The sequence below is a fragment of the Oncorhynchus masou genome, chromosome 32, assembly GCF_036934945.1.
Source record: "Oncorhynchus masou masou isolate Uvic2021 chromosome 32, UVic_Omas_1.1, whole genome shotgun sequence".
NCBI lineage: Eukaryota > Metazoa > Chordata > Actinopteri > Salmoniformes > Salmonidae > Oncorhynchus > Oncorhynchus masou.
In genome coordinates this window covers 77,555,313-77,577,550 of record NC_088243.1, presented here as the reverse complement: position 1 = coordinate 77,577,550, position 22,238 = coordinate 77,555,313, and the positions used below count along the sequence as shown (strand labels likewise).

Below are 22,238 nucleotides of genomic sequence, written 5' to 3'. Positions count from 1 at the left end.
ATCATATGCATCATATGCTATCTTCATGAGCAGTTCAACACAGCACGACAGCCTGCTACTGGTTGGCCCGTCCACCAGTGTCTTCCCTGGAGATCATGAATATTAACTAGATGGAGAAAGAGAAGGGAGACGACAGACTTATCGTTCTCTCTCTCTATCGTTCTCTCTCTCTCTCTCTCTCTCTCTATTTTAGTGCTTCCTCTCTCCCCCTCCCTCTCAGCTTCTCCCTCCTCCCCTCCTACCCATCTCCCCACCTCCCTCCTCCCTTTTTCTCTCTTAAACCCACACCCTGGTGCAGACCTAGACGTGCAGAAACCAGAAGACACTCACAGCCTTGTCTACCTCCATCTCTTTCCAACCTTGCCCCGGAGGATTAAAGCACACTGCTGTGTGGAACAAAGGTAAGCCTCAGTCTCTCTCCTCTCTCTCGCTCTCCCTCTCTCATCCCATTTTTATTCATTTTGCTTTGTCTCCGTGTACTGAAAAAAAGGATCTGGGTTGTGGCTGAACACTGAAGTATACTGACCTGATGGAGGGATGGAAGGATAGAGAGAATTAATTAAATAAAAGAGATGGAGAGAGTAAGAGGTGCTGTGGTAGGATTTGAGTAGAGCAGGGTTATGAAGTGAGCAAGGCAGGACTGAGTTGAGTTGGTCTGGGGCTGAACTAGGGCTGGGATGGAGCTGAGCTAGGGCTGGGATGGGGCTGAGCTAGGACTGGGATGGGGCTGAGGTAGGGATGGGATGGGGCTGAGGTAGGACTGGGATGGGGCTGAGGTAGGGATGGGATGGGGCCTAGGTAGGGATGGGGTGGGGCCTAGGTAGGGCTGGGATGGAGCTGAGCTAGGGCTGGGATGGGGCAGAACTAGGGCTGGGGTTGAGGCTGAGGTAGGGCTGGGATGGGGCTGAACTAGACTGGGATGGGGCTGAGGTAGGGCTGGGATGGGGGCTGAGGTAGGGCTGGGATGGGCTGAACTAGGGCTGGGATGGGACTGAACTAGGGCTGGGATGGGGCTGAACTAGGGCTAGGATGGGGCTGAGGTAGGGCTGGGATGGGGCTGAGGTAGGGATGGGATGGGGGCTGAGGTAGGACTGGGATGGGGGCTGAGGTAGGACTGGGATGGGGCTGAGGTAGGGCTGGGATGGGCTGAACTAGGGCTGGGATGGGACTGAACTAGGGCTGGGATGGGGCTGAACTAGGGCTAGGATGGGGCTGAGGTAGGGCTGGGATGGGGCTGAGGTAGGGATGGGATGGGGGCTGAGGTAGGACTGGGATGGGGGCTGAGGTAGGACTGGGATGGGGCTGAGGTAGGACTGGGATGGGGCTGAGGTAGGACTGGGATGGGGCTGAGGTAGGACTGGGATGGGGCTGAGGTAGGACTGGGATGGGGGCTGAGGTAGGACTGGGATGGGGCTGAGGTAGGACTGGGATGGGGCTGAGGTAGGGCTGGGCTATGAAAGGGGCAATGCTAGCCAGGAGTGCATTTTTATATCGTGGATCAGTGTTGAGACTCAGAAAGAGACAAGATGGCAAGGATGCAGAGATTAGAAGGTGAATAGGGAGAGAGAGGGGGGGCGAAAAAGAAAGAAAGAAAGAAAGAAAGAAAGAAAGAAAGAAAGAAAGAAAGAAAGAAAGAAAGAAAGAAAGAAAGAAAGAAAGAGCAGGTTAGGCAGAATGGCTGGTATCATGTTGGAGGCAGAATGGCTGGTGTCATGTTGGAGGCAGAATGGTTGGTGTCATGTTGGAGGCAGAATGGATGGTGTCATGTTGGAGGCAGAATGGATGGTGTCGTGTTGGAGGCAGAATGGCTGGTGTCATGTTGGAGGCAGAATGGCTGGTGTCATGTTGGAGGCAGAATGGATGGTGTCATGTTGGAGGCAGAATGGACGGTGTCATGTTGGAGGCAGAATGGATGGTGTCATCCTAGATGAGAGGAAAGGGGACCAGCCAAGGTCAAATAACTGACACATGATGATTTCTCTCTGCCTCTCTCCCTCCCTGCTCCATCTCTCTATCTCCCTCTTCCATCTCTCTCTCCCTCCCTGCTCCATCTCTCTCTCTCTCTCTCCCTCTTCCATCTCTCTCTCCCTCCCTGCTCCATCTCTCTCTCTCCCTCTTCCATCTCTCTCTCCCTCCCTGCTCCATCTCTCTCTCTCTCTCTCCCTCTTCCATCTCTCTCTCCCTCCCTGCTCCATCTCTCTCTCTCCCTCTTCCATCTCTCTCTCCCTCCCTGCTCCATCTCTCTCTCCCTCTTCCATCTCTCTCTCCCTCCCTGCTCCATCTCTCTCTCTCCCTGCTCCATCTTCTTCTCTCCCTCCCTGCTCCATCTCTCTCTCTCCCTGCTCCATCTTCTTCTCTCCCTCCCCGCTCCATCTCTCTCTCTCCCTGCTCCATCTCTCTCTCCCTCCCTACTCCATGTCTCTATCCCTCCCTGCTCCATCTCTCTCTCTCCCTCCCTGCTCCATCTCTCTCTATCCCACCCTGCTCCATCTCTCTCTCTCACTCTCTCTCCCTGCTTCATCTCTCTCTCCCTCCCTGCTCCATCTCTCTCTCCTTCCCTGCTCCATCTCTCTCTCCCTCCCTGCTCCATCTCTCTCTCTCCCTGCTCCATCTCTCTCTCCCTCCCTGCTCCATCTCTTTCTCTCTCTCCCTCCCTGCTCCATCTCTCTCTCCCTCCCTGCTCCATATCTCCCTCTCTCCCTGCTCCATCTCTCTCTCCCTCCCTGCTCCATCTCTCTATCCCACCCTGCTCCATTTCTCTCTCCTTCACAGCAACTATGTCTGACAAACCTGACCTGACAGAGATCACCTGCTTCGACAAGACCAAACTCAAGAAGACTGAGACGATAGAAAAGAACCCCCTGCCAACCAAAGAGAGTGAGTGATCATGTGTTTTAAAGGGTGTCGTAGGGGAAGGTTTGTCTCTGCAGTTCTCTCTCAATTCAATTCAAGGGGCTTTATTGGCATGGGAAACATAGGTTAACATTGCCAAAGGAGGTGAACTAGATAATGTACAAAAGTGAAATAAACAATAAAAATGAAAAACAGTAAACTTTACACTCATAGAAGTTCCAAAAGAATAAAGACATTTCAAATGTCATATTATGTATATATATATAGTCTTATAACGATGTGCAAATAGTTAAAGTACAAAAGGGAAAATAAATAAACATACATATGGGTTGTATTTACAATGGTGTTTGTTCTTCACTGGTTGCCCTTTTCTTATGGCAACAGGTCACACATATTGCTGCTATGATGGCACACTGTGGTATTTCACCCAGTAGATATGGCAGTTTATCAAAATCGGGTTTGTTTTCTAATTCCTTGTGGATCTCTCCCTCTCTCATAGGTGGTCAGTTCGACCGCTGTCAACCTTCCTTTAGGTCTGCAGTATACAAACACTTGTCTACTACAAATCACTGAATCAGCAACATCACTCTCTCCCTTTAGGCCCAGGTCAAAGCAGTGCACTATATAGGGAACAGGGTACCATTTGAGACAGACACTGTATCGTCTCTGCAATGCAACCACACACCACCGGAGCCCAACTCACATTCAAATCTCCATACAGGTGTGTGCACTGACATGCATGTCTTCCTGTCTTCTGTTTCAGCCATTGAACAGGAAAGGAAAGGGGACGCAACGCCTTGATGTGACTTGGTGAAGAGGCCGTGAGGAGGAAAACAGGAGAGGAGGCAGAGATGCCACCAACAAAAGCACTTTGTTTGTCTCAGTATTCTACTTGAAGTTACTTTGTATTGTATAACAGGGTGCTGTAGGGCCCTGGGAGATGCAGTAGTGGAGGAGGGTACATGGGATGCATCCCTAATGTAACCCCATTCCTTATATAGTGCAATAATATTGACCTGGTCCACTATATAGAGAATATGGTGTCATTTGGGACACAGATTGATATCTTCACAGTGGTCTATCTGTCATCAGGGGAATATAGTTATAGCCAGTATTGGGCCAGAAACAACACCTAACCCTTACTCCGTAGACTCTACCTAGCCTCTAACTCTTTACTCCCTACCCTCAACCCCTTTACTCCTTAGCCTCTACCTAGCCTCTACCCCTTTACTCCCTAGCCTCTACCCCTTTACTCCCTAGTCTCTACCTAGCCTCTACCCCTTTACTCCCTAGCCTCTACCCCTTTACTCCCTAGGCTCTACCTAGCCTCTGCCCCTTTACTCCCTAGCCTCTACCCCTTTACTCCCTAGCCTCTACCCCTTTACCCCCTAGCCTCTACTCCCTAGCCCTTACCCCCTAGCCTCCACCCGTTTACTCCGTAGCCTCTACTCCCTAGCCTCTACCCTCTAGCCTCTACCCCTTTACTCCCTAGCCTCTACTCCCTAGCCTTTACTCCCTAGCCTCTACCCCCTAGTCTCTACCCCCTAGCCCTTACCCCCTAGCCCTTACCCCCTTACTCCCTAGCCCTTACCCCCTTACTTCCTAGCCCTTACCCACTTACCCCCAAGCCCTTACCCCCTAGCGTGTACCCCCTTACTCCCTAACCCTTACCCCCTTACTCCCTAGCCCTCACCCCCTTACTCCCTAGCCCTTACCCACTTACTCCCTATCCCATACCCCCTTACTCCCTAACCCTTACACCATTACTCCCTAGCCCTTATCGCCTAGCCTCTACCCCCTTACTCACTAGCCCTTATCGCCTATTCTCTACCCCCTTACTCCCTAGCCCTTGCCCCCTAGCCTCTACCCCCTAGCCCTTGCCCCCTAGCCTCTACCACCATAACCCTTACCACCTAGTAACCCTTACCCCCTAGCCTTCACCCAGTCAAGTCAGGCATCCAGGCTAAGAGAGGTCGGGGAGAGGAAGGTGGGGGGATTATGGAGGTGTTTTCATAATTCACTTTTTACTTTTCTTTATGAAATAAAGACAAAAGGGTGTAATACAAAACAACAGATTTGAGTCTGACTTTCTCTGATGATTTCTGATGTTTAAGAATAGTATAGTACTCTCAAAGGGGGTATGGACAGTCCCTACTGAGAATAATATAGCAGTCTCAAAGGGGGTATGGACAGTCCCTACTGAGAATAATATAGCAGTCTCAAAGGGGGTATGGACAGTCCCTACTGAGAATAATATAGCAGTCTCAAAGGGTGGTATGGACAGTCCCTACTGAGAATAATATAGCAGTCTCAAAGGGGGTATGGACAGTCCCTACTGAGAATAATATAGCAGTCTCAAAGGGGGTATGGACAGTCCCTACTGAGAATAATATAACAGTCTCAAAGGGGGTATGGACAGTCCCTACTGAGAATGATATTGCAGTCTCAAAGGGGGTATGGACAGTCCCTACTGAGAATAATATAGCAGTCTCAAAGGGGGTATGGACAGTCCCTACTGAGAATAATATTGCAGTCTCAAAGGGGGTATGGACAGTCCCTACTGAGAATAATATAGCAGTCTCAAAGGGGGTATGGACAGTCCCTACTGAGAATAATATAGCAGTCTCAAAGGGGGTATGGACAGTCCCTACTGAGAATAATATAGCAGTCTCAAAGGGGGTATGGACAGTCCCTACTGAGAATAATATAGCAGTCTCAAAGGGGGTATGGACAGTCCCTACTGAGAATAATATAACAGTCTCAAAGGGTGTATGGACAGTCCCTACTGAGAATAATATAGCAGTCTCAAAGGGGGTATGGACAGTCCCTACTGAGAATAATATAGCAGTCTCAAAGGGGGTATGGACAGTCCCTACTGAGAATAATATAGCAGTCTCAAAGGGGGTATGGACAGTCCCTACTGAGAATATATAGTGCATTAGACAAATACAGAACACATATACAAAATTAGGCTACCAATACAATAAATTAAATAATACATTATTCTTGAATGGATGGAATTATCATGGCTATAGTGGGTTTTTGCAGACAGCTTTGCCTGGGAGAGAAGTTAAATCAGTACATTCACATATACAGTTTAGACATTTCATGAATCATAATTAATACGTAAGTCGCTCTGGATAAGAGCGTCTGCTAAATGACTTAAATGTAAATGTAATGTAAAATACATTTACAAGCCTGATATCACTGTAGTATTGAAAACCAGGTCAAAAACTCAGTCCAGCAATCAGAGATACATTTATTGCCCGTATACTTCTTGGTATACACACACCTGTAAGGGAGACTGGTCTCATTCAGATCGTATTGTATTGTTTTAATGCAGGGCTGGTTCCAGGCATATATGATATAAGTGGTCGCTTAGGGCCCCCAGCTGCTAGGGGTCCCCTGATCAAGTGTTGTTTTAAAAATGTAGGAACTCAGTCAGGGTCTCAATTTAGTATTGAGCGTTAGAATAGTAGAATACACCAGGTGCTTTTCAAAATGTGGTTGTGCATAGGGCTGTGTGTTATATCGTATTTTACCACATACCGGTATTGATGCACAGACCGGTTTGGGTTTTTACTTTACCTTCTATAACGGTATTTGAAAGTTTGGGTTGTTAAAGTGATACGGGTAACGTCCAGTTTTATAGTTTTTACTTCACTACTTAATTCATCTCTCTGGCTCTTTCTCCTTGACACATTCCACACAGACCAAAGCCCCACCCCCATCACTCAAGGAGCGTATTTGTTGTTGCTTGACCATAAGATACATGTATTCAGTCTGCATGGTCAATGCAGCACATGCAACAACGTTGATGACAACGATGCCATTTTCACTTTGCTTCTTAATATAAATCCCACTAGTGTTCTATAACTACAATATTAGTTTGTGTTTCTTACATCTGCAAACAACTAGTTTGTCTTTTCTTAGCAAGTTGGGTCTAAATCTTGTTAGTCGTTAATGTTAATCGCTAGTAGCTTACCAGCTAGCTAATAAGCATACTGAGTCAGAGAAAACATAATTAACTTTACAACCTGATAATACCAGTGATGGTGTACACCTAAATCAGCATGTTGTTTGTGCAACGGTATTTTCTAAATCAAAGAGGAATACGCAAAGCATGAATATGTTAGCTACATGAAGTAGCTAAGAGAAAACATTCAATGTAGTCAAAGATTATAGGGTCCCCTAGGAAACACCTTGGTTCCTACCCTGTCACAATAATTTAAAAATACAAATGATCTGAAATGAGTGCAGAAAATGTAGAAATTGATGGAAATGCAGGAAACGATTTTAGGTTGAAGTGTAATGAAACCGTATAAACCAATCAGAATGGAGAAAGACCCATTGAAATCACTTAGAATGTATGTGTTGCCACCCTAGGGTCACACTACTCATAAAGCAAATGTAGAACTTGTATTAATCAAAAACATAAATATAGTGTATTATATATTTTTTTTAAATGCCGTGATATATTTTGGCCAAGTCGCCCAGCCGTAGATGTGCATCATTAGTTGTTCTTTTGTTAGGTCTGCCACTGATAGTCATTCAATTAGCCATGTCAGTTAACAATTGTTAGTTGGCTAGACTAACTACCAATCTATCTAAACTTGTAGTAATCACAACCGAATACTGACCGTGCCCAGGGGCCCTGACCTCCAGGGGGCCCCCCATTGATTTTGTTAGTCATTCTCACTCAGATCATGTAAACATGTCATAAATCCTTAAGAAATGTGTAGACTGGCAGGAAATTAGCTTAAACGGTCTTTCCCATGGAAAAATGTGTAGAATTGCAAGAAATGGACTTTAAAAGTTAAATGTTCATCTCCACTGTCAAGAAGGAGGCCACTAAAATGTTTTAAGTGCACTACTTTTAACCAATGCCCTATGGGTGGCAGGTAGCCTAGCGGAATGTTGTGCCAGTAACCAAAAGGTTGCTGGTTTGAGTCCCTGAGCTGACTAGGTGAATAATATGTTGATGTAACCTTCGGCAGTGCACTTAACCCTAATTGCTACTATATGTCTGTTAATAAGATGTAGGTGTGGGGCCCCCCCAACCAAGCCGTGCTTAGGGCACCCAAAATGCTTGGGCCACCCCAGGCTCAGGTGTAATAGTTTGTGAGGTATGCTTTCTTTTGAACTATCTGCAGTGCTATCGCTGTTTTGGTGGAGGCACATGGGTCGCTGGCGTCGCCAGTCCTGGCACGTCTAGCCTCTCACCTCCAGCTCCCTTTATCAGTTTTATGACTCCATTTATCACACCCTGCACCGTAAATATAGCCTAGCCTAGTTAATTTGAGGTGAATAACCGCTGCGTAAATCGCCAATCAGCACACCATGGACGCGCCTAATGAGTTTGAAACGTCAGTTAGAACAATTTAATTAAAACGCGTTTTACATGTTTATCTTAATCTGTGATGCGGGTCGATGTCCAGTGCTTTGGACCAGTCCGTTGGATAATACACATCACTCAATCAACGTGTACTGGCTGTAGTGTATTGTATATTAATTGGCCCCAGAAATCCCCCATGTCCACTACTATTATTTTCTATTCCTGTTTGTATGCAATCAATGTAAAGCATGTATGTCTGTCTCTGAGAGCCATCCACACTGACCATCAGCAACACCTGAGGTAATCCTGGGAGGAAGAGAACATGGAATACCTGTGCCGAAAGGTGAACACATTACTAGGCTATATTGGCGTACTTATTTGATATCATTTTAAATGATCAATATGTGATGTTTCTTTTGAGTTGTAGGGATGATTTATCAACTTGTAATGAATTTAAATAATAGCCTATTGATTCATTCACGATCAATATTGATTGGTTTATTTCGCAATGAGCTTCTGTTTTTGATTAAGTTTCGATGTTTATATAGCATCTATGTAAAATAACGCCCAGATTGATGGACTATTGTTTTACAGGTTGTTATGAACCCATAAAGCCAGTAGCGGCAAAGCCTATTTGTAAGACAGAAATGGGTTGAGATCAGCCATCAAAGATCATCGTTTAATCTCCTTTTATTTTCCTCGACGAGGTGTGGGAAATGGAGCTTTCAGCTGCAGTGGAACAGTCAAGTGGCCGATATCTAATTAGTGCGGATTATCGTCACCTGCTCGCGCCTCTATTGTCCTACAAGGACTTGGTTATTGTCTGACCGTGGAGTGAGAAGTTGTTTTAGGGGATTTTGAGTGGCTTATAGAGGATTTAACATGCCCCAGCGATCTGATTGAAATGGAAACTATAAACTAGGCCAATGGTAATCAATAGGGATCACAAATTAGGCTAATCTTTCTCATATCAAATCAGATATGAATGTGAATTAGGCCTAACAGAAACTGACAGATGATAACGGGTGATTTGAAATAAGAATAATGTCAGTGAATTTCAAGTTTACCACCATTCAGAAGACACTTGTGCCAAATTTGTTAACATGTGTTTAATCTATAGGATTGAAATGAATGTGTTTTTGTTTCAACATTCGGCCTAGGCTATTTAAAATACAGGGTATTGTCAACAATATTGCATTTCTTACAGATCGCCTACATTGTTTGTCGTGTATTTATTTTCACATACCCATCCTCTCCTTAGAATCCAGACCATTTTCACACCGACTTCGTTCCCATGGAATCGGCTATTATCTTATTATCGCTACGGTGCCAATGTCGCGGATGTGTGAGGCTTTATTTACATGACTCTTAGCGAACGGGGCTGAATTAATTTATGACTTTGTAGTCACCCAGCCCCCCAGATCGCAATGTTAGTTCCCCAAGAACAGAGCTCCTACCAGGTCAGACAGACGGACAGGGCGGGAGACTCACTAGGGCATGAAGTCAGTATAGGGGGGACACACACATTCAGTCTGATTATAAATACTTTCTATTTTTTCTAAAGTAATATATTATGACATTTAATAAATTGGTATAGAGAATAAGCCTACCCTGAAGAGCCAAGTGTATACCTATAGGAACAATATACTCTATATAGGCCTATTCTAGTGTACTTTGAATGGAAATATAAGCTATGTTCTTACACACTACATCCGTGTATATCCAGGTAAAAGACAGCGACGTAAATGCATACATTTAAATGTTGAGCCAACAACCATATAGTATTGTTTGGAATGTGTATCCATGCGAGGGCCCATTTCACATCCAGAAATGGCTGCACGTTTAGGCCACACGTCCTAATTGAATGTGTATTGTAAGCCTATAGATCCGAACCCAATTGAATACTAATCATGCTACCACGACTAATACTAATATTAATAATAAACTCTGCAATTTAGCACTTGATACACTTTTTCGTGGGGAAAGTATATAAAGAGTGACCTCTGGGAAATGGAAGGGATGGATGGGGAGCTGATAAAACTGTCTGTGCGGATGCTTTGAAGTGCAGTTATGCACCGACGTGTTTCCTATGTGTCTATAGAACACGGCATTCAATGACATGGTTGCCGCATTTTCACAGTGAAATGTTACCAACAGAACAAATCTGTCAATCAAACACAACGACACTATAAATTCCTTTACGATCCAGTCACAGAGCTCAGTTGCATCTAGCATACTCTTTCTCTCTCTTTCTCTGACCGCCCGCCTCAGTATTTACGCTTGGGATACTCCACGGAAGCCGTTGTTTTGGACGCAGAAGACTCATTAGCTGCCATGGGACCGTGCAAGCTGCTGACATCACTGGTCCTGTCCATGTGTTGTCATGTTCTGTACGCTACAGCATGGTAGTTTTTTTTAAACCTGTTGTCTCTGGCATTTCAACAGTTCTGCCATGATCAGTTATATAGGCAGTGTGGTGTGGGGGGAGGGGGTCAGTTTACACGATGGCACAATTACCATGTCTTGACTGGGTTTGCTTTCTGTTTTCCATAGGTCGGTGAATAACTTCCTGATGACTGGACCAAAGGTAGCGGATCTTTATTTACTTTTTGGGCTCGTGCACTTAGACTGCTTGGTTAAAATATCCCTTATGGTTTACGTTGCAAATGTTTTCGCTGTAACTTAACGGGAAATGTGTTTTCTAATAACAACAAATGAATAGCTCAAACACGGAGGCCAAGTTGGAAAACACATAACACATTAAATGTCTGGTTCAAGCCTGATAAAGTACGAGAACCTGTGATTTACTCTCCCTCTCTGTATCCGTGTGCCCCTCAGGCCTATCTGACGTATGCTAGTAGCGTGCAGGTGGGCGCGCAGAGCGGGATCCAGGAATGTAAACACCAGTTCTCTTGGGACAGGTGGAACTGCCCGGAGAGTGCGCTCCAACTATCAACTCATGGACTGCGCAGTGGTGAGAATATTTTTACGATGCAGCATGCTATAGGCTACCTAATCCCTCGAAATAAATGTTTTCCAATGGCAAATAGACTAGGCTTGTAGTGAGTATGTCAGAGGAAATTACGCATAGCAATTTACAAGCGTCTAATATTTACCAATGTCATCACACTTACCGTATGTGTTAACCATAACATTGACAACCATGATCTCTTTAAATTCCAGCCACAAGAGAGACGTCTTTCGTCCACGCCATCAGTGCTGCGGGGGTGATGTACACTCTCACCAAGAACTGTAGTATGGGGGATTTTGATAACTGTGGATGTGATGACTCCAATATTGGGCAGATAGGTGAGTTTATATACCATTACCATCTGACTTTATAACATTGAGTGTAGAAAACCTATTTGAATTATGTGACCATGTATTATATGCTCAAATAATAGAATTGCGCACATTTACACCATTACCACAGAACCGAAAATGGGCGCACAGAAGACAACACTGAAATTTGACAGAAATAAGAGCAGTAATATTTGGACATGGACATAATTACATAGACTAACCCTGCCTTGTCTCTCTCCAGGTGGTAGGGGTTGGATTTGGGGGGGCTGCAGTGATAACGTGAAATTTGGGGAGAAGATGTCCAAACAGTTTGTGGATGCGCTGGAGAACGGGCACGACTCGCGCGCAGCTGTAAACCTGCACAACAATGAAGCTGGTAGACTTGTGAGTGACAGATCTCATCCAGGCTATACCGCCGGTCTCATACTGGCTATAGGTCTCATACAGGCTATACTGCCGGTCTCATACAGGCTATACTTCCAGTCTCATACTGGCTATACTGCAGGTCTCATACTGGCTATACTGCCGGTCTCATACAGGCTATACTTCCAGTCTCATACTGGCTATACTGCCGGTCTCATACAGGCTATACTTCCAGTCTCATACAGGTTATACTTCCAGTCTCATACAGGCTATACTTCCAGTCTCATACTGGCTATACTGCCGGTCTCCTACAGGCTATACTTCCAGTCTCATACTGGCTATACTTCCAGTCTCATACAGGCTATACTGCTGGTCTCATACAGGCTATACTGCCGGTCTCATACAGGCTATACTGCCGGTCTCATACAGGCTATACTGCCTGTCTCATACAGGCTATACTGCCTTTGGTAGGCCTATATGTGTAAGTTGTTATGTACAGTTGCAGGCCAATGTCATCTATTTGGACTGGATAACTATTTTGGTTATCATTTAGATTCGTTGTGGAGTTTTTCGTTATTTTTAGCCTGTCAGATCGAACATTATCTTACAAATGAACTGTTGAGATATTATTGAATCCATAACTGACTGAAGCTCTCTCTAGGCGATCAAGGCGACTATGAAGCGAGCCTGTAAGTGCCACGGCGTCTCCGGGAGCTGTTCCGTTCAGACCTGCTGGATGCAGCTGTCTGACTTCAGAGACATCGGCAACTACCTCAAAGTCAAACACGACCAGGCGCAGAAACTGGAGATGGACAAGAGGCGGATGAGGTCGGGGAACAGCGCGGACAACAGGGGCGCCATCGCGGACGTGTTCAGCAGCATCGCCCGGACGGAGCTCATTTACCTGGAGGAATCTCCGGACTACTGTACCAAGAACAAGAGCCTGGGGCTCCAGGGAACCGAGGGGAGGGAGTGTCTGCAGGGGGAAAATAACCTCTCCCAGTGGGAGAAGAAGAGCTGCCGCCGGCTGTGCCATGAGTGCGGCCTGAGGGTCGAGGAGAGGCGGATTGAGATAGTCAGCAGCTGTAATTGCAAGTTTCACTGGTGCTGCACGGTCAAGTGTGAGCGGTGCACGCAGGTCGTGACCAAATACTACTGCGCGCGCAGGGAGAGAGTGCGCAGGCCTCAGAACAGCCCAAGGAAAAGTGGGAGAAGGCCCCGCGTGCAGCGCAGTTGATTTGCGCCTGCACAGTCTGTGGTTATCTATACTTGAGGATAACTATGAAGGGGACAGTTTATTCTAATATTCGCTATTTAAAACATGTTTTATTACAGTTCATTTTATCCATGTTCATCTGTCTGGGATTGTATGTCTTGTATGTTGTTACCCAAACATTTTACACGTGATTTCTCCTGTAACTTGTTTATGATCAACATATTCTCATCCATCCCACATCGGGTGACAAACTATTTCCACTTTTGTCCCTCATTAAAAATGCACTTTATAGGCTAACATTTTGACAATCGAATAGATATGTGATATGTTCTAAAAAAATATATATCTTCCTTTGATAAATGTCTATCATCACAATGTTATTTTGTTAATGCACGTTTAAGTTTACTTGTCACTTTGGGGGTGTACAAGGAGAAATATGGTTGCCTAAATGGGTTAGAGGCCTATGCGTACATTCAGTGTGTCCTCTTTTATATTAATTATGACATTGTTTTAAGTGTCATTATCACGTTTTTATTTTTGTACGGGGAATTACATATTAAATATTTGAATCTTATTTCGAGTCCTGTTCTGAATTTACTTCCCTTTCCGACGAAGTTTGTCGCTTTCAATATTCTGATTCGGCAATCTGTTTTTGTTTATTGATGGTGTTGAGGGCGAGGTCTCCACGGGAGGCTGGGATCATCTCATTAATCTGGCCGCTGGTGTCATCGCCTGAGGGAAGAAAATAAACTGTCTTGTCCTGACACCCTTTGAAGTTCCCAATAGGCGTTTCCTCCAGTCTTATTTATGTGGCCATTGTCCAATCAGCGTCCTCGGAACCCCGAGACAAAGGACAAGGTTCCCATTTGTTTCTGATTCCTTCTCTTAAATTAAAAGGTGAAAGCTGCGTGTCCTCATCACATTCCCAGATCTCTTCCTTAGTTTCGGAGGTAAAAACACTAACAATGGTCTTCCGTTCGTTCCTCTGGCTCCTGGTGCTTTTCCTTCTCCACAAAACTATTCTTGGACATGCCTGGTAAGACCCCACTTCGAACACATTTTATTTATAACGTTTTAGCTTTCATTTAGCTAGTGTCTCGGTTTTAAAAGGTTGTTTCAGGCTATATTTTCTTATTTCTTTCAGGGCCGTGAACAATTTTCTGATGACTGGACCCAAGGTAAGATTTGTATTCGAATTGTTTGCTTTATAAGTAACCTTAGGGAAAACAAGTGCTCCAAACTATTATGCAAATATTCTCAAAAGGTACTCCTGGCATCATGAGTGCACGAAACATTGATGGTCTTTCAATAGGATCGTTTCAGTAGTGCGTAATGATAGACGAATGCATAGCCTTTATTAATAGCATTTTCATCACAGTTTAATGGATACTCAAAAGTATCAGGAAATGATTAACCTCATCCAAATGTCACTTGGATGAATTTACTTGATTTTAATTAGGATATTCAATAGTGGATTTAACATGCTCTCTCCCTCTCTGTATCCGTGTCCCCTCAGGCCTATCTGACGTATGCCAGTAGCGTGCAAGTGGGCGCGCAGAGCGGGATCCAGGAATGTAAACACCAGTTTGCTTGGGACAGGTGGAACTGCCCCGAGAGCGCGCTCCAACTGTCAACTCATAAAGGCCTTCGAAGCGGTACAGAGCTTTGATACCCAATAAGTCAAATCTAATTCATAAAATGTCATGTATGCGAGTTGAGAAGCCCTAACGCCTTGATCACACCTCGTGTTAATTCGTTTTGGTTCACCAGAAGTCCATTAATTTCCAATGGAAGCCTGCGTTTGCCTTGCAACATTGCGTTGCAGAGACAGTTGCAGTGCGTTGTGTGTCGTGCATATGTTGGATAAATCGAATGTATGAGTAGATGGCTTGACAGAAATGGTAGCAAAAGGTGAATGTTGAGCTTTTGTTGCACACATATCCAGATTATGCAGAGTACCATTTTATACATAACGTTGTAGGTGTGTTCGAGGCTTTGGCTACATAATGCATAAAAATGAATTGATAATTACCTGACATTGTGAAATATTTGAATACATATTTATACGTTTGATGTCTGTTTCTGTAGCTACGAGCGAGACCTCTTTCGTGCACGCGATCAGTGCAGCAGGTGTCATGTACACACTGACCCGCAACTGTAGTCTCGGGGACCTGGACAACTGCGGCTGTGACGGCTCGAGAAATGGTCAAATTGGTAACACACACACAACACCGAGACAGTAGACCTGAAGGTGATAATATTCTTGCATCCTGCTATGTGTGCCCATACATGTTGTTGCTTGTCTCCTGTCCACAGGGGGGCGTGGGTGGTTGTGGGGTGGCTGCAGTGATAACTTGGACTTTGGGGAAAGGATGTCAAAACAGTACGTGGACGCGCTTGAGACTGGCCAGGACTCACGGGCGGCTGTCAACCTTCATAACAACGAGGCAGGTAGACTGGTGAGTTATTTCGCTCCATGGAGAGCTATGGCGTTATGCATGGGTTGACCATGGTATTACGCATTGGTTAATATTGTTATTACACACTAATTGGCCATGTTGTGACGCGTTGGTTGTGTACTTCAATTCAATCACATTTTAGTTAATACCCACTATAACCCCATTTTCTCTGTGTCTGTTGATCAGGCGGTGAAAGCCACCATGAAGCGCATCTGCAGGTGCCACGGTATGTCTGAGAGTTGCTCCGTTCAGACCTGCTGGATGCAGCTGTCTGACTTCAGAGACATCGGCAACTACCTCAAAATCAAACACGATCAGGCGCAGAAACTGGAAATGGACAAGAGGCGGATGAGATCGGGGAACAGCGCCGACAACAGGGGCGCCATTGCGGACGCGTTCAGCAGCATCGCCCGAACGGAGCTCATTTACCTGGAGGAATCTCCGGACTACTGCAGTCAGAACGCCAGCCTGGGCCTTCACGGTACTGAGGGCAGGGAGTGCCTGCAGCAAGGCGAGGGCTTGAACCAGTGGGAGAAGAGGAGCTGCCGCCGACTGTGCCATGAGTGTGGCCTGAGGGTGGAGGAGAGGCGGACAGAGATAGTCAGCAGCTGTAACTGTAAGTTCCAATGGTGCTGCACGGTCAAGTGTGAGAACTGCTCTCAAGTGATGGTCAAACACGTGTGTGCCAGAAGAGAGGGAGGCAACGGACACAACTACAGAAGGAGATACCGAGGACCTAAATGAATGAAGAGGGAGGCCTGTGGTTTTATTCTATGCAAACTATTATGATGGCAAATGTTAAATCATGAGTTTTTGTCTTATTTCAAATCTATCTTTATTCACAAAGACTGTCCTCCATGTGATTATGTGAAATGTTCTGCACTTCCCCCATCACCCACCCACGTTTGTCTTATTGTAGGCCTATATGGATGTAAATTATATATTTATGTATGTGACTCATTGGAAATATTTAATAAACAAATATAAAATATACTTCGTTGTTTTTGCTTCTCAATTATTATTTATGGGACTACATACAAATCTTCTGATGAATAAACAGTTAAGAAAATGTATTTATTTTTGCTCAATGACTGCATTTTATCCTTCTTAGAACAACACTAAATTCACTCAGTAAAATAATAGGTGAATAGGCAGGCAGTGGTGAATACACTAGAAGGGCATTGTTTCCATGTAGCCGTTCACAACTCCACCAGCGCTCAGGTTCAGCGTTGATTTAACAGCGCTTTGATGTGGACGTTGTATCGACGGCATGTTTAAGGATCGGAATGAGGATCAAGCCTTTTGAAGGAAGCCTCCTTACCGGTGTGTTTATAGGTGTTTGCCATGGTAATCCGGGACACTGCTGTGACCGTGTACGTTGTCACACTTGAAAAGTTAATGCAACTGCATCACAATAAATCAAAGTGGAACGCTACATTGTGAAGACAAGACTATGGTCAGGAATGCATCTCATTGTAATTAATTGTAGCCTACTATGACAGACGGCATGGCAGCATTATGCGTAACCTAGACACATGTGTGATGAAGTAATCGGCACTTAAAAGCTGCACTCCATCTTTTGGATAGATGCTACAAACTGGATGGTAGTTATCGGCAACATGCGTTTCAGGAACATTTCAATTTTACCTAAATTATTCGAAGGACATTGTTTTGATTGGCTATGAACATGCACCGACGACTATGATGCGCTCTATTTGTTGCAATGATTTTATGTGACACTAAAATAAATGTAACGGTTTTCAGAGAGATCGAAAGAGAGTATGAACAGGAGAAACATAGCAGAATACTATTCCATTGTCTCTCCTCTCCCCTGCAGATCACTCATTCATTCTCTCAACCCTCCCCTATTTCTCCCTCTCTGCTGGACATGCCATAAACCTGCCACTGGGTCCCTGATCAGTGACTGATGGCAAGGATATTACCCCACCCAGGGGTCTGCCTCGGGGAGGAGAGGAGGACAGAGAGGGGGAGGTCTGGCTGGTGGGAGGCAGAGAGGGAGAGAGTGAATAAGACATCAAATACAGGAAACAGGCTGAAGAAGACATCAAATACAGGAAACAGGCTGAATAAGACATCAAATAAAGGACATCATTACAACACTGTATATAGACATAATATGACATTTGAAACGTCTTTATTGTTTTGAAACTTTTGTGAGTCTAATGTTTACTGTACATTTTTATTGTTTATTTCACTTTTGTTTATGACCTATTTCACTTGCATTGGAAAACAAATGTTTCCCATGTCTCCCATGTCAATAAAGCCCATTAAATTGAATTCAATTTGAATTGAGTGGGAAAGAGAAGGGGAGTGTGGTTGTGGAGAGGGAGGTATGGCTGTGGGAGGAGAAGAGAAGGAGGGGAGATATAGATCATGATATGGGAGGAGGCATGCTTTCAATAGTATATTTTACTGACTACCCCACTCAAGTAATGTGTTCCATTAAGACTCAATCAACATATTAGGGACATATAACATGTCAATTAAGTAATTGTTGTAGGCCATGCCCTGTGTTTTGCACATCACGTGCAAGATTGTATCCTGTATTTTAAGCCTTATTCAGAAATAGGAATTACACCAAAAATGTATTCAATTGCCTGAGGTGGTGCTGGACCATCTGACATCTCTGTGTGACATTTGTAACACAGTGGAGACCTGCTGAGGCCCTGGGGGTCAATCAACCAACACACTAACACTGTTCTCTAGAGGCTCAACCAACCAACACACTGTAATACTGTTCTCTAGAGGCCCTGGGAGTCAACCTGCCAACACACTGTAACCTAGAGTCCCTGGGGGGTCAACCAACCAACACACTGTAATACTGTTCTCTAGAGGCCCTGTGGGTCAACCATCCAACACACTGTAACCTAGAGGGGCGGCAGGGTAGCCTAGTGGTTAGAGCGTTGGACTAGTAACCGAAAGGTTGCAAGCTCAAATCCCCGAGCTGACAAGGTACAAATCTGTCGTTCTGCCCCTGAACAGGCAGTTAACCCACTGTTCCTAGGCTGTCATTGAAAATTAGAATTTGTTCTTAACTGACTTGCCTAGTAAAATAAAGATAAAAAATAAATAAAGAGCCCCTGGGGGGGTCAACCAACACACCATAACACTGTTCTCTAGAGGCCCTGGGGGTCAACCATCCAACACACTGTAACCTAGAGCTCCTGGGGGGGTCAACCAACCAACACCCTGTAACACTATTCTCTATAGGCTAACTTAGGTTTCACTTACCTATTCAGTTCACTTTTAGCCAGAGCTGGGCCCTGATTAAATGCAGTTCACTGTATAGGTAATAAGGTGCCATTCAGCTGCAACCGTATGAAGGAATGTCTCAATATGGTGGAACCTGGAGGCTGGGGGCAGCCTTTGTTAGGACCCCCCAGGGGTATGTATTCATTCCTAGACAGCCCTGCATGCCTGGGGGTTCACTGATCAGCCATCCCTCCTCTATCCCCTCCTCTCTCACCTTAGTGTGAGATACCAGACACAGCAGTGGGCTGCACGGTGGGCTGGCTATCTGTGCCATCACAACAGTCTGCAGGCCTGGTCCATGTAGCTAGAAATGCAGTACAATAAATATTCTAATTTAAATGCTATGATCCAAGTGGGACGTTCGGCCACCATATTGGAGTGTGAAGAATATAATATGGAGTTCAGAGCTACATTCATGTCATTTTATTTCTATGCGTTTGGTTTTCAAATTCAGGCAAATCAAATCAAACATGTTGATTAAGACATCAAATACAGGAAACAGGCTGAATAAGATATCAAATACAGGAAACAGGCTGAATAAAACATCATTTGAGCCATAGGCTGCGTTTAGACATTCAGCCCAATTCTGAACTTTTTCCCACCGATTGGTCCCACTAACCAATCACATCAGATCTTTTGACATCTTGTCTTTTTCAGAGCTCGTCCGATTGGTTAAAATATCAGAATTGGACTGTCTATTTAAACGCATAGAGACTCAGGACACAATCACATGTCATCTAATAATCACTGTTGCTGGGCAGATATTAAACTGTGTTTGACAACACCTATTAGTCTGAAATGTAATGTTATATCTAAGCAGGCTGAGTTACTACACATTGCAGCCAGTCTGATGCAGAGGGAGAAGACCAATTATAATGGCCTTAGATCTGGTTTGCGACATATTGATATCACAGATGATCTTCTATAACACTTAAAGTCACAAGGGTAGTGATACATTTTTCCACTCATCATCACCTTCTAAGTATAGAGAAGTCTATAGGCGTACACAGTGAAGCAGACTAGCTCTAGGTTTGCACCCAAATCGCACACTATTCGCTATATAGTGCACTACTTTAGACCAGGGATGATAGTGGGCCACTCCCTCTTCTCTTCTTTACATCCTCTATGGCCTATAAGACTTACTCTTTTGACCGCCTGTGACAGGAAAGTTCGGGGTGACAAACTGAAGTCCACACTGCCTCCTCCGCTGAACTGACAGTTAAAGAGACACCAGGGAGCCCTGTAGAAACAGTACCATCGTCAGTAAACTAATGCTAAGTATTTATCTGTCCACCAACAGTGGGGAGAACAAGTATTTGATACACTGTCGATTTTGCAGGTTTTCCTACTTACAAAGCATGTAGAGGTCTGTAATTTTTATCATAAGTACACTTCAACTGTGAGAGACAGAATCTAAAACAAAAATCCAGAAAATCACATTGTATGATTTTTAAGTAATTCATTTGCATTTTATTGCTTGACATAAGTATTTGATACATCAGAAAAGCAGAACTTAATATTTGGTACAGAAACCTTTGTTTGCAATTACAGAGATCATATGTTTCCTGTAGTTCTTGACCAGGTTTGCACACACTGCAGCAGGGATTTTGGCCCACTCCTCCATACAGACCAGGCACCCCTACACCACTGCATAGGGCCGATGGAAAAACAGCAGTCACACACAGCATGATGTTAAAGGATAAGCAGTCCATAAACTAGGACATAATAAGCTAGTAGGTCCCAATCATAAGAATACAAAAACACAACCATTAAGCATTCCCCAATTGGGGCGGCAGCGTAGCCTAGTGGTTAGAGCGTTGGACTAGTAACCGGAAGTTCAAACCCCCGAGCTGACAAGGTACAAATCTGTCATTCTGCCCCTGAACAGGAAGTTAACCCACTGTTCCTAGGCCGTCATTGAAAATAAGAATTTGTTCTTAACTGACTTGCATGGTTAAATAAAGGTAAAATTGAAATGTACAACTATTATTTCAATTGCAAAAAAAAAGCATTTCAAGTTTAGCACACAAATTAACCGAGTTTAAAGTGGAACTACAGCGTTTTAACTACTTTGCAGATATGAAATAAACAGACAATCATAATATCATTGAAAAATATAAAATTCCCAGTTTATGCTACAAAATCAACTTGATAAGAGGTTTTAAAAATAGGTTGTATTTGACTCAATGTTCCATCAAGTACATTAAGGCATTGTTGGCAGAATAGATGGATGCAGTTCAATGCATGATCAATATAATTCACCAATACATTTCTTGGTAATCTAACACATATTGCTTAGGTTGTAAATCACAGCTGGCCTGGTATATTGCTTGCTGCCTCCATTCTGGATGCACTGTTTCAGTTTCAAAGACTCAATATTCTGGACAAAAAATGGACAAAAGTAACTAAGGCTGGGAATATCAATACAATCAAACTAGCAAGGGCAATGATTACAAGTCAGTTATAACGTGGCTAATAGGCTAGCATATCTATTTATGTAGCAAGCTAAAAACACGGAGCCTAACGTTAGCTAGATAGCAAGCTGCTAGGAGGATGTCATGTCATTGGAGGAGTGGGTGAGTGAATTACTTTTTTCCCTCATATCGTTTCTCGGTGGCTATACACAGCTAGAGACGCAGGTGTCATTTGGTTAGCTAGAAAGAACTTGAATGACTGTTATCCAGTTAGCATATCTCTTGCTTTCGCAAATTCACTCTGGCTATCTACTCTGATTTCAGAGCACTCTCGTCTGAGTGTGCTAGAGTGAAGAACAACTGATGAATTTACGAATGAGCATCACCCATTAAATATGACCGTTGTCAGTAATTTTAGGCAAAAAAAGTAATAATTAGTCAAGATCGCTCTCGATAACATGTAAATAGCCTAACCAGCTCTGCTACAATGAGTAAAATGGTCAGAGTGAAGTGTTCTCTCATTTGTGTCTGGAAGTACACTACCGGTCAAAAGTTTTAGAACACCTACTCATTCAAGGGTTTTTCTTCATTTTTACTATTTTCTACATTGTAGAATAATAGTGTAGACATAAAAACTTTGAAATAACACATATGGAATCATGTAGTAACCAAAAAAAGTGTTAAACAAATCCAAATATATTTTAGATTTGAGATTCCTCAAATAGCCACCCTTTGCCCTGATGACAGCTTTACACACTCTTGAAATCTTCTCAACCAGCTTCACCTGGAATGCTTTTCCAGGTGCTGAGCACTTGTTGGCTGCTTTTCCTTTACTCTGCGGTCCGACTTATCCCAAACCATCTCAATTCGGTTGAAGCCGGGGGATTGTGGAGGCCAGGTCATCTGCTGCAGCACTCCATCACTCTCCTTCTTGGTAAAATAGCCCTTACATAGCCTGGAGGTGTGTTGGTTCATTGTCCTGTTGAAAAAACAAATGATTGTCCCACTAAGCCCAAGTCAGA

General features: G+C 44.2%; 3 protein-coding genes across 3 annotated transcripts; all 3 read left to right on the top strand.

Annotated features, from left to right (window-relative positions):
• The first annotated feature begins 247 nt into the window (after positions 1-247).
• Positions 248-4,903, top strand: LOC135527120 (thymosin beta-like). Its single transcript, XM_064955768.1, has 3 exons — positions 248-401; positions 2,773-2,877; positions 3,617-4,903. Exons 2-3 carry the CDS (start codon positions 2,778-2,780, stop codon positions 3,652-3,654), a joined length of 138 nt encoding a protein of 45 aa, XP_064811840.1. The 5' UTR covers positions 248-401; positions 2,773-2,777; the 3' UTR covers positions 3,655-4,903.
• A 5,592-nt stretch (positions 4,904-10,495) lies between these two features.
• Positions 10,496-13,091, top strand: LOC135527119 (protein Wnt-8a-like). The gene is made up of 6 exons (XM_064955767.1): positions 10,496-10,593; positions 10,742-10,775; positions 11,027-11,162; positions 11,372-11,497; positions 11,733-11,875; positions 12,516-13,091. The coding sequence occupies exons 1-6, from the start codon at positions 10,523-10,525 to the stop codon at positions 13,089-13,091; spliced, it is 1,086 nt and encodes a 361-aa protein (XP_064811839.1). The 5' UTR covers positions 10,496-10,522.
• Positions 13,092-14,035: 944 nt separating this feature from the next.
• On the top strand, positions 14,036-16,273 carry LOC135527118 (protein Wnt-8-like). Its single transcript, XM_064955766.1, has 6 exons — positions 14,036-14,106; positions 14,215-14,248; positions 14,587-14,725; positions 15,159-15,284; positions 15,387-15,529; positions 15,716-16,273. The coding sequence occupies exons 1-6, from the start codon at positions 14,036-14,038 to the stop codon at positions 16,271-16,273; spliced, it is 1,071 nt and encodes a 356-aa protein (XP_064811838.1).
• Positions 16,274-22,238: the final 5,965 nt, after the last annotated feature.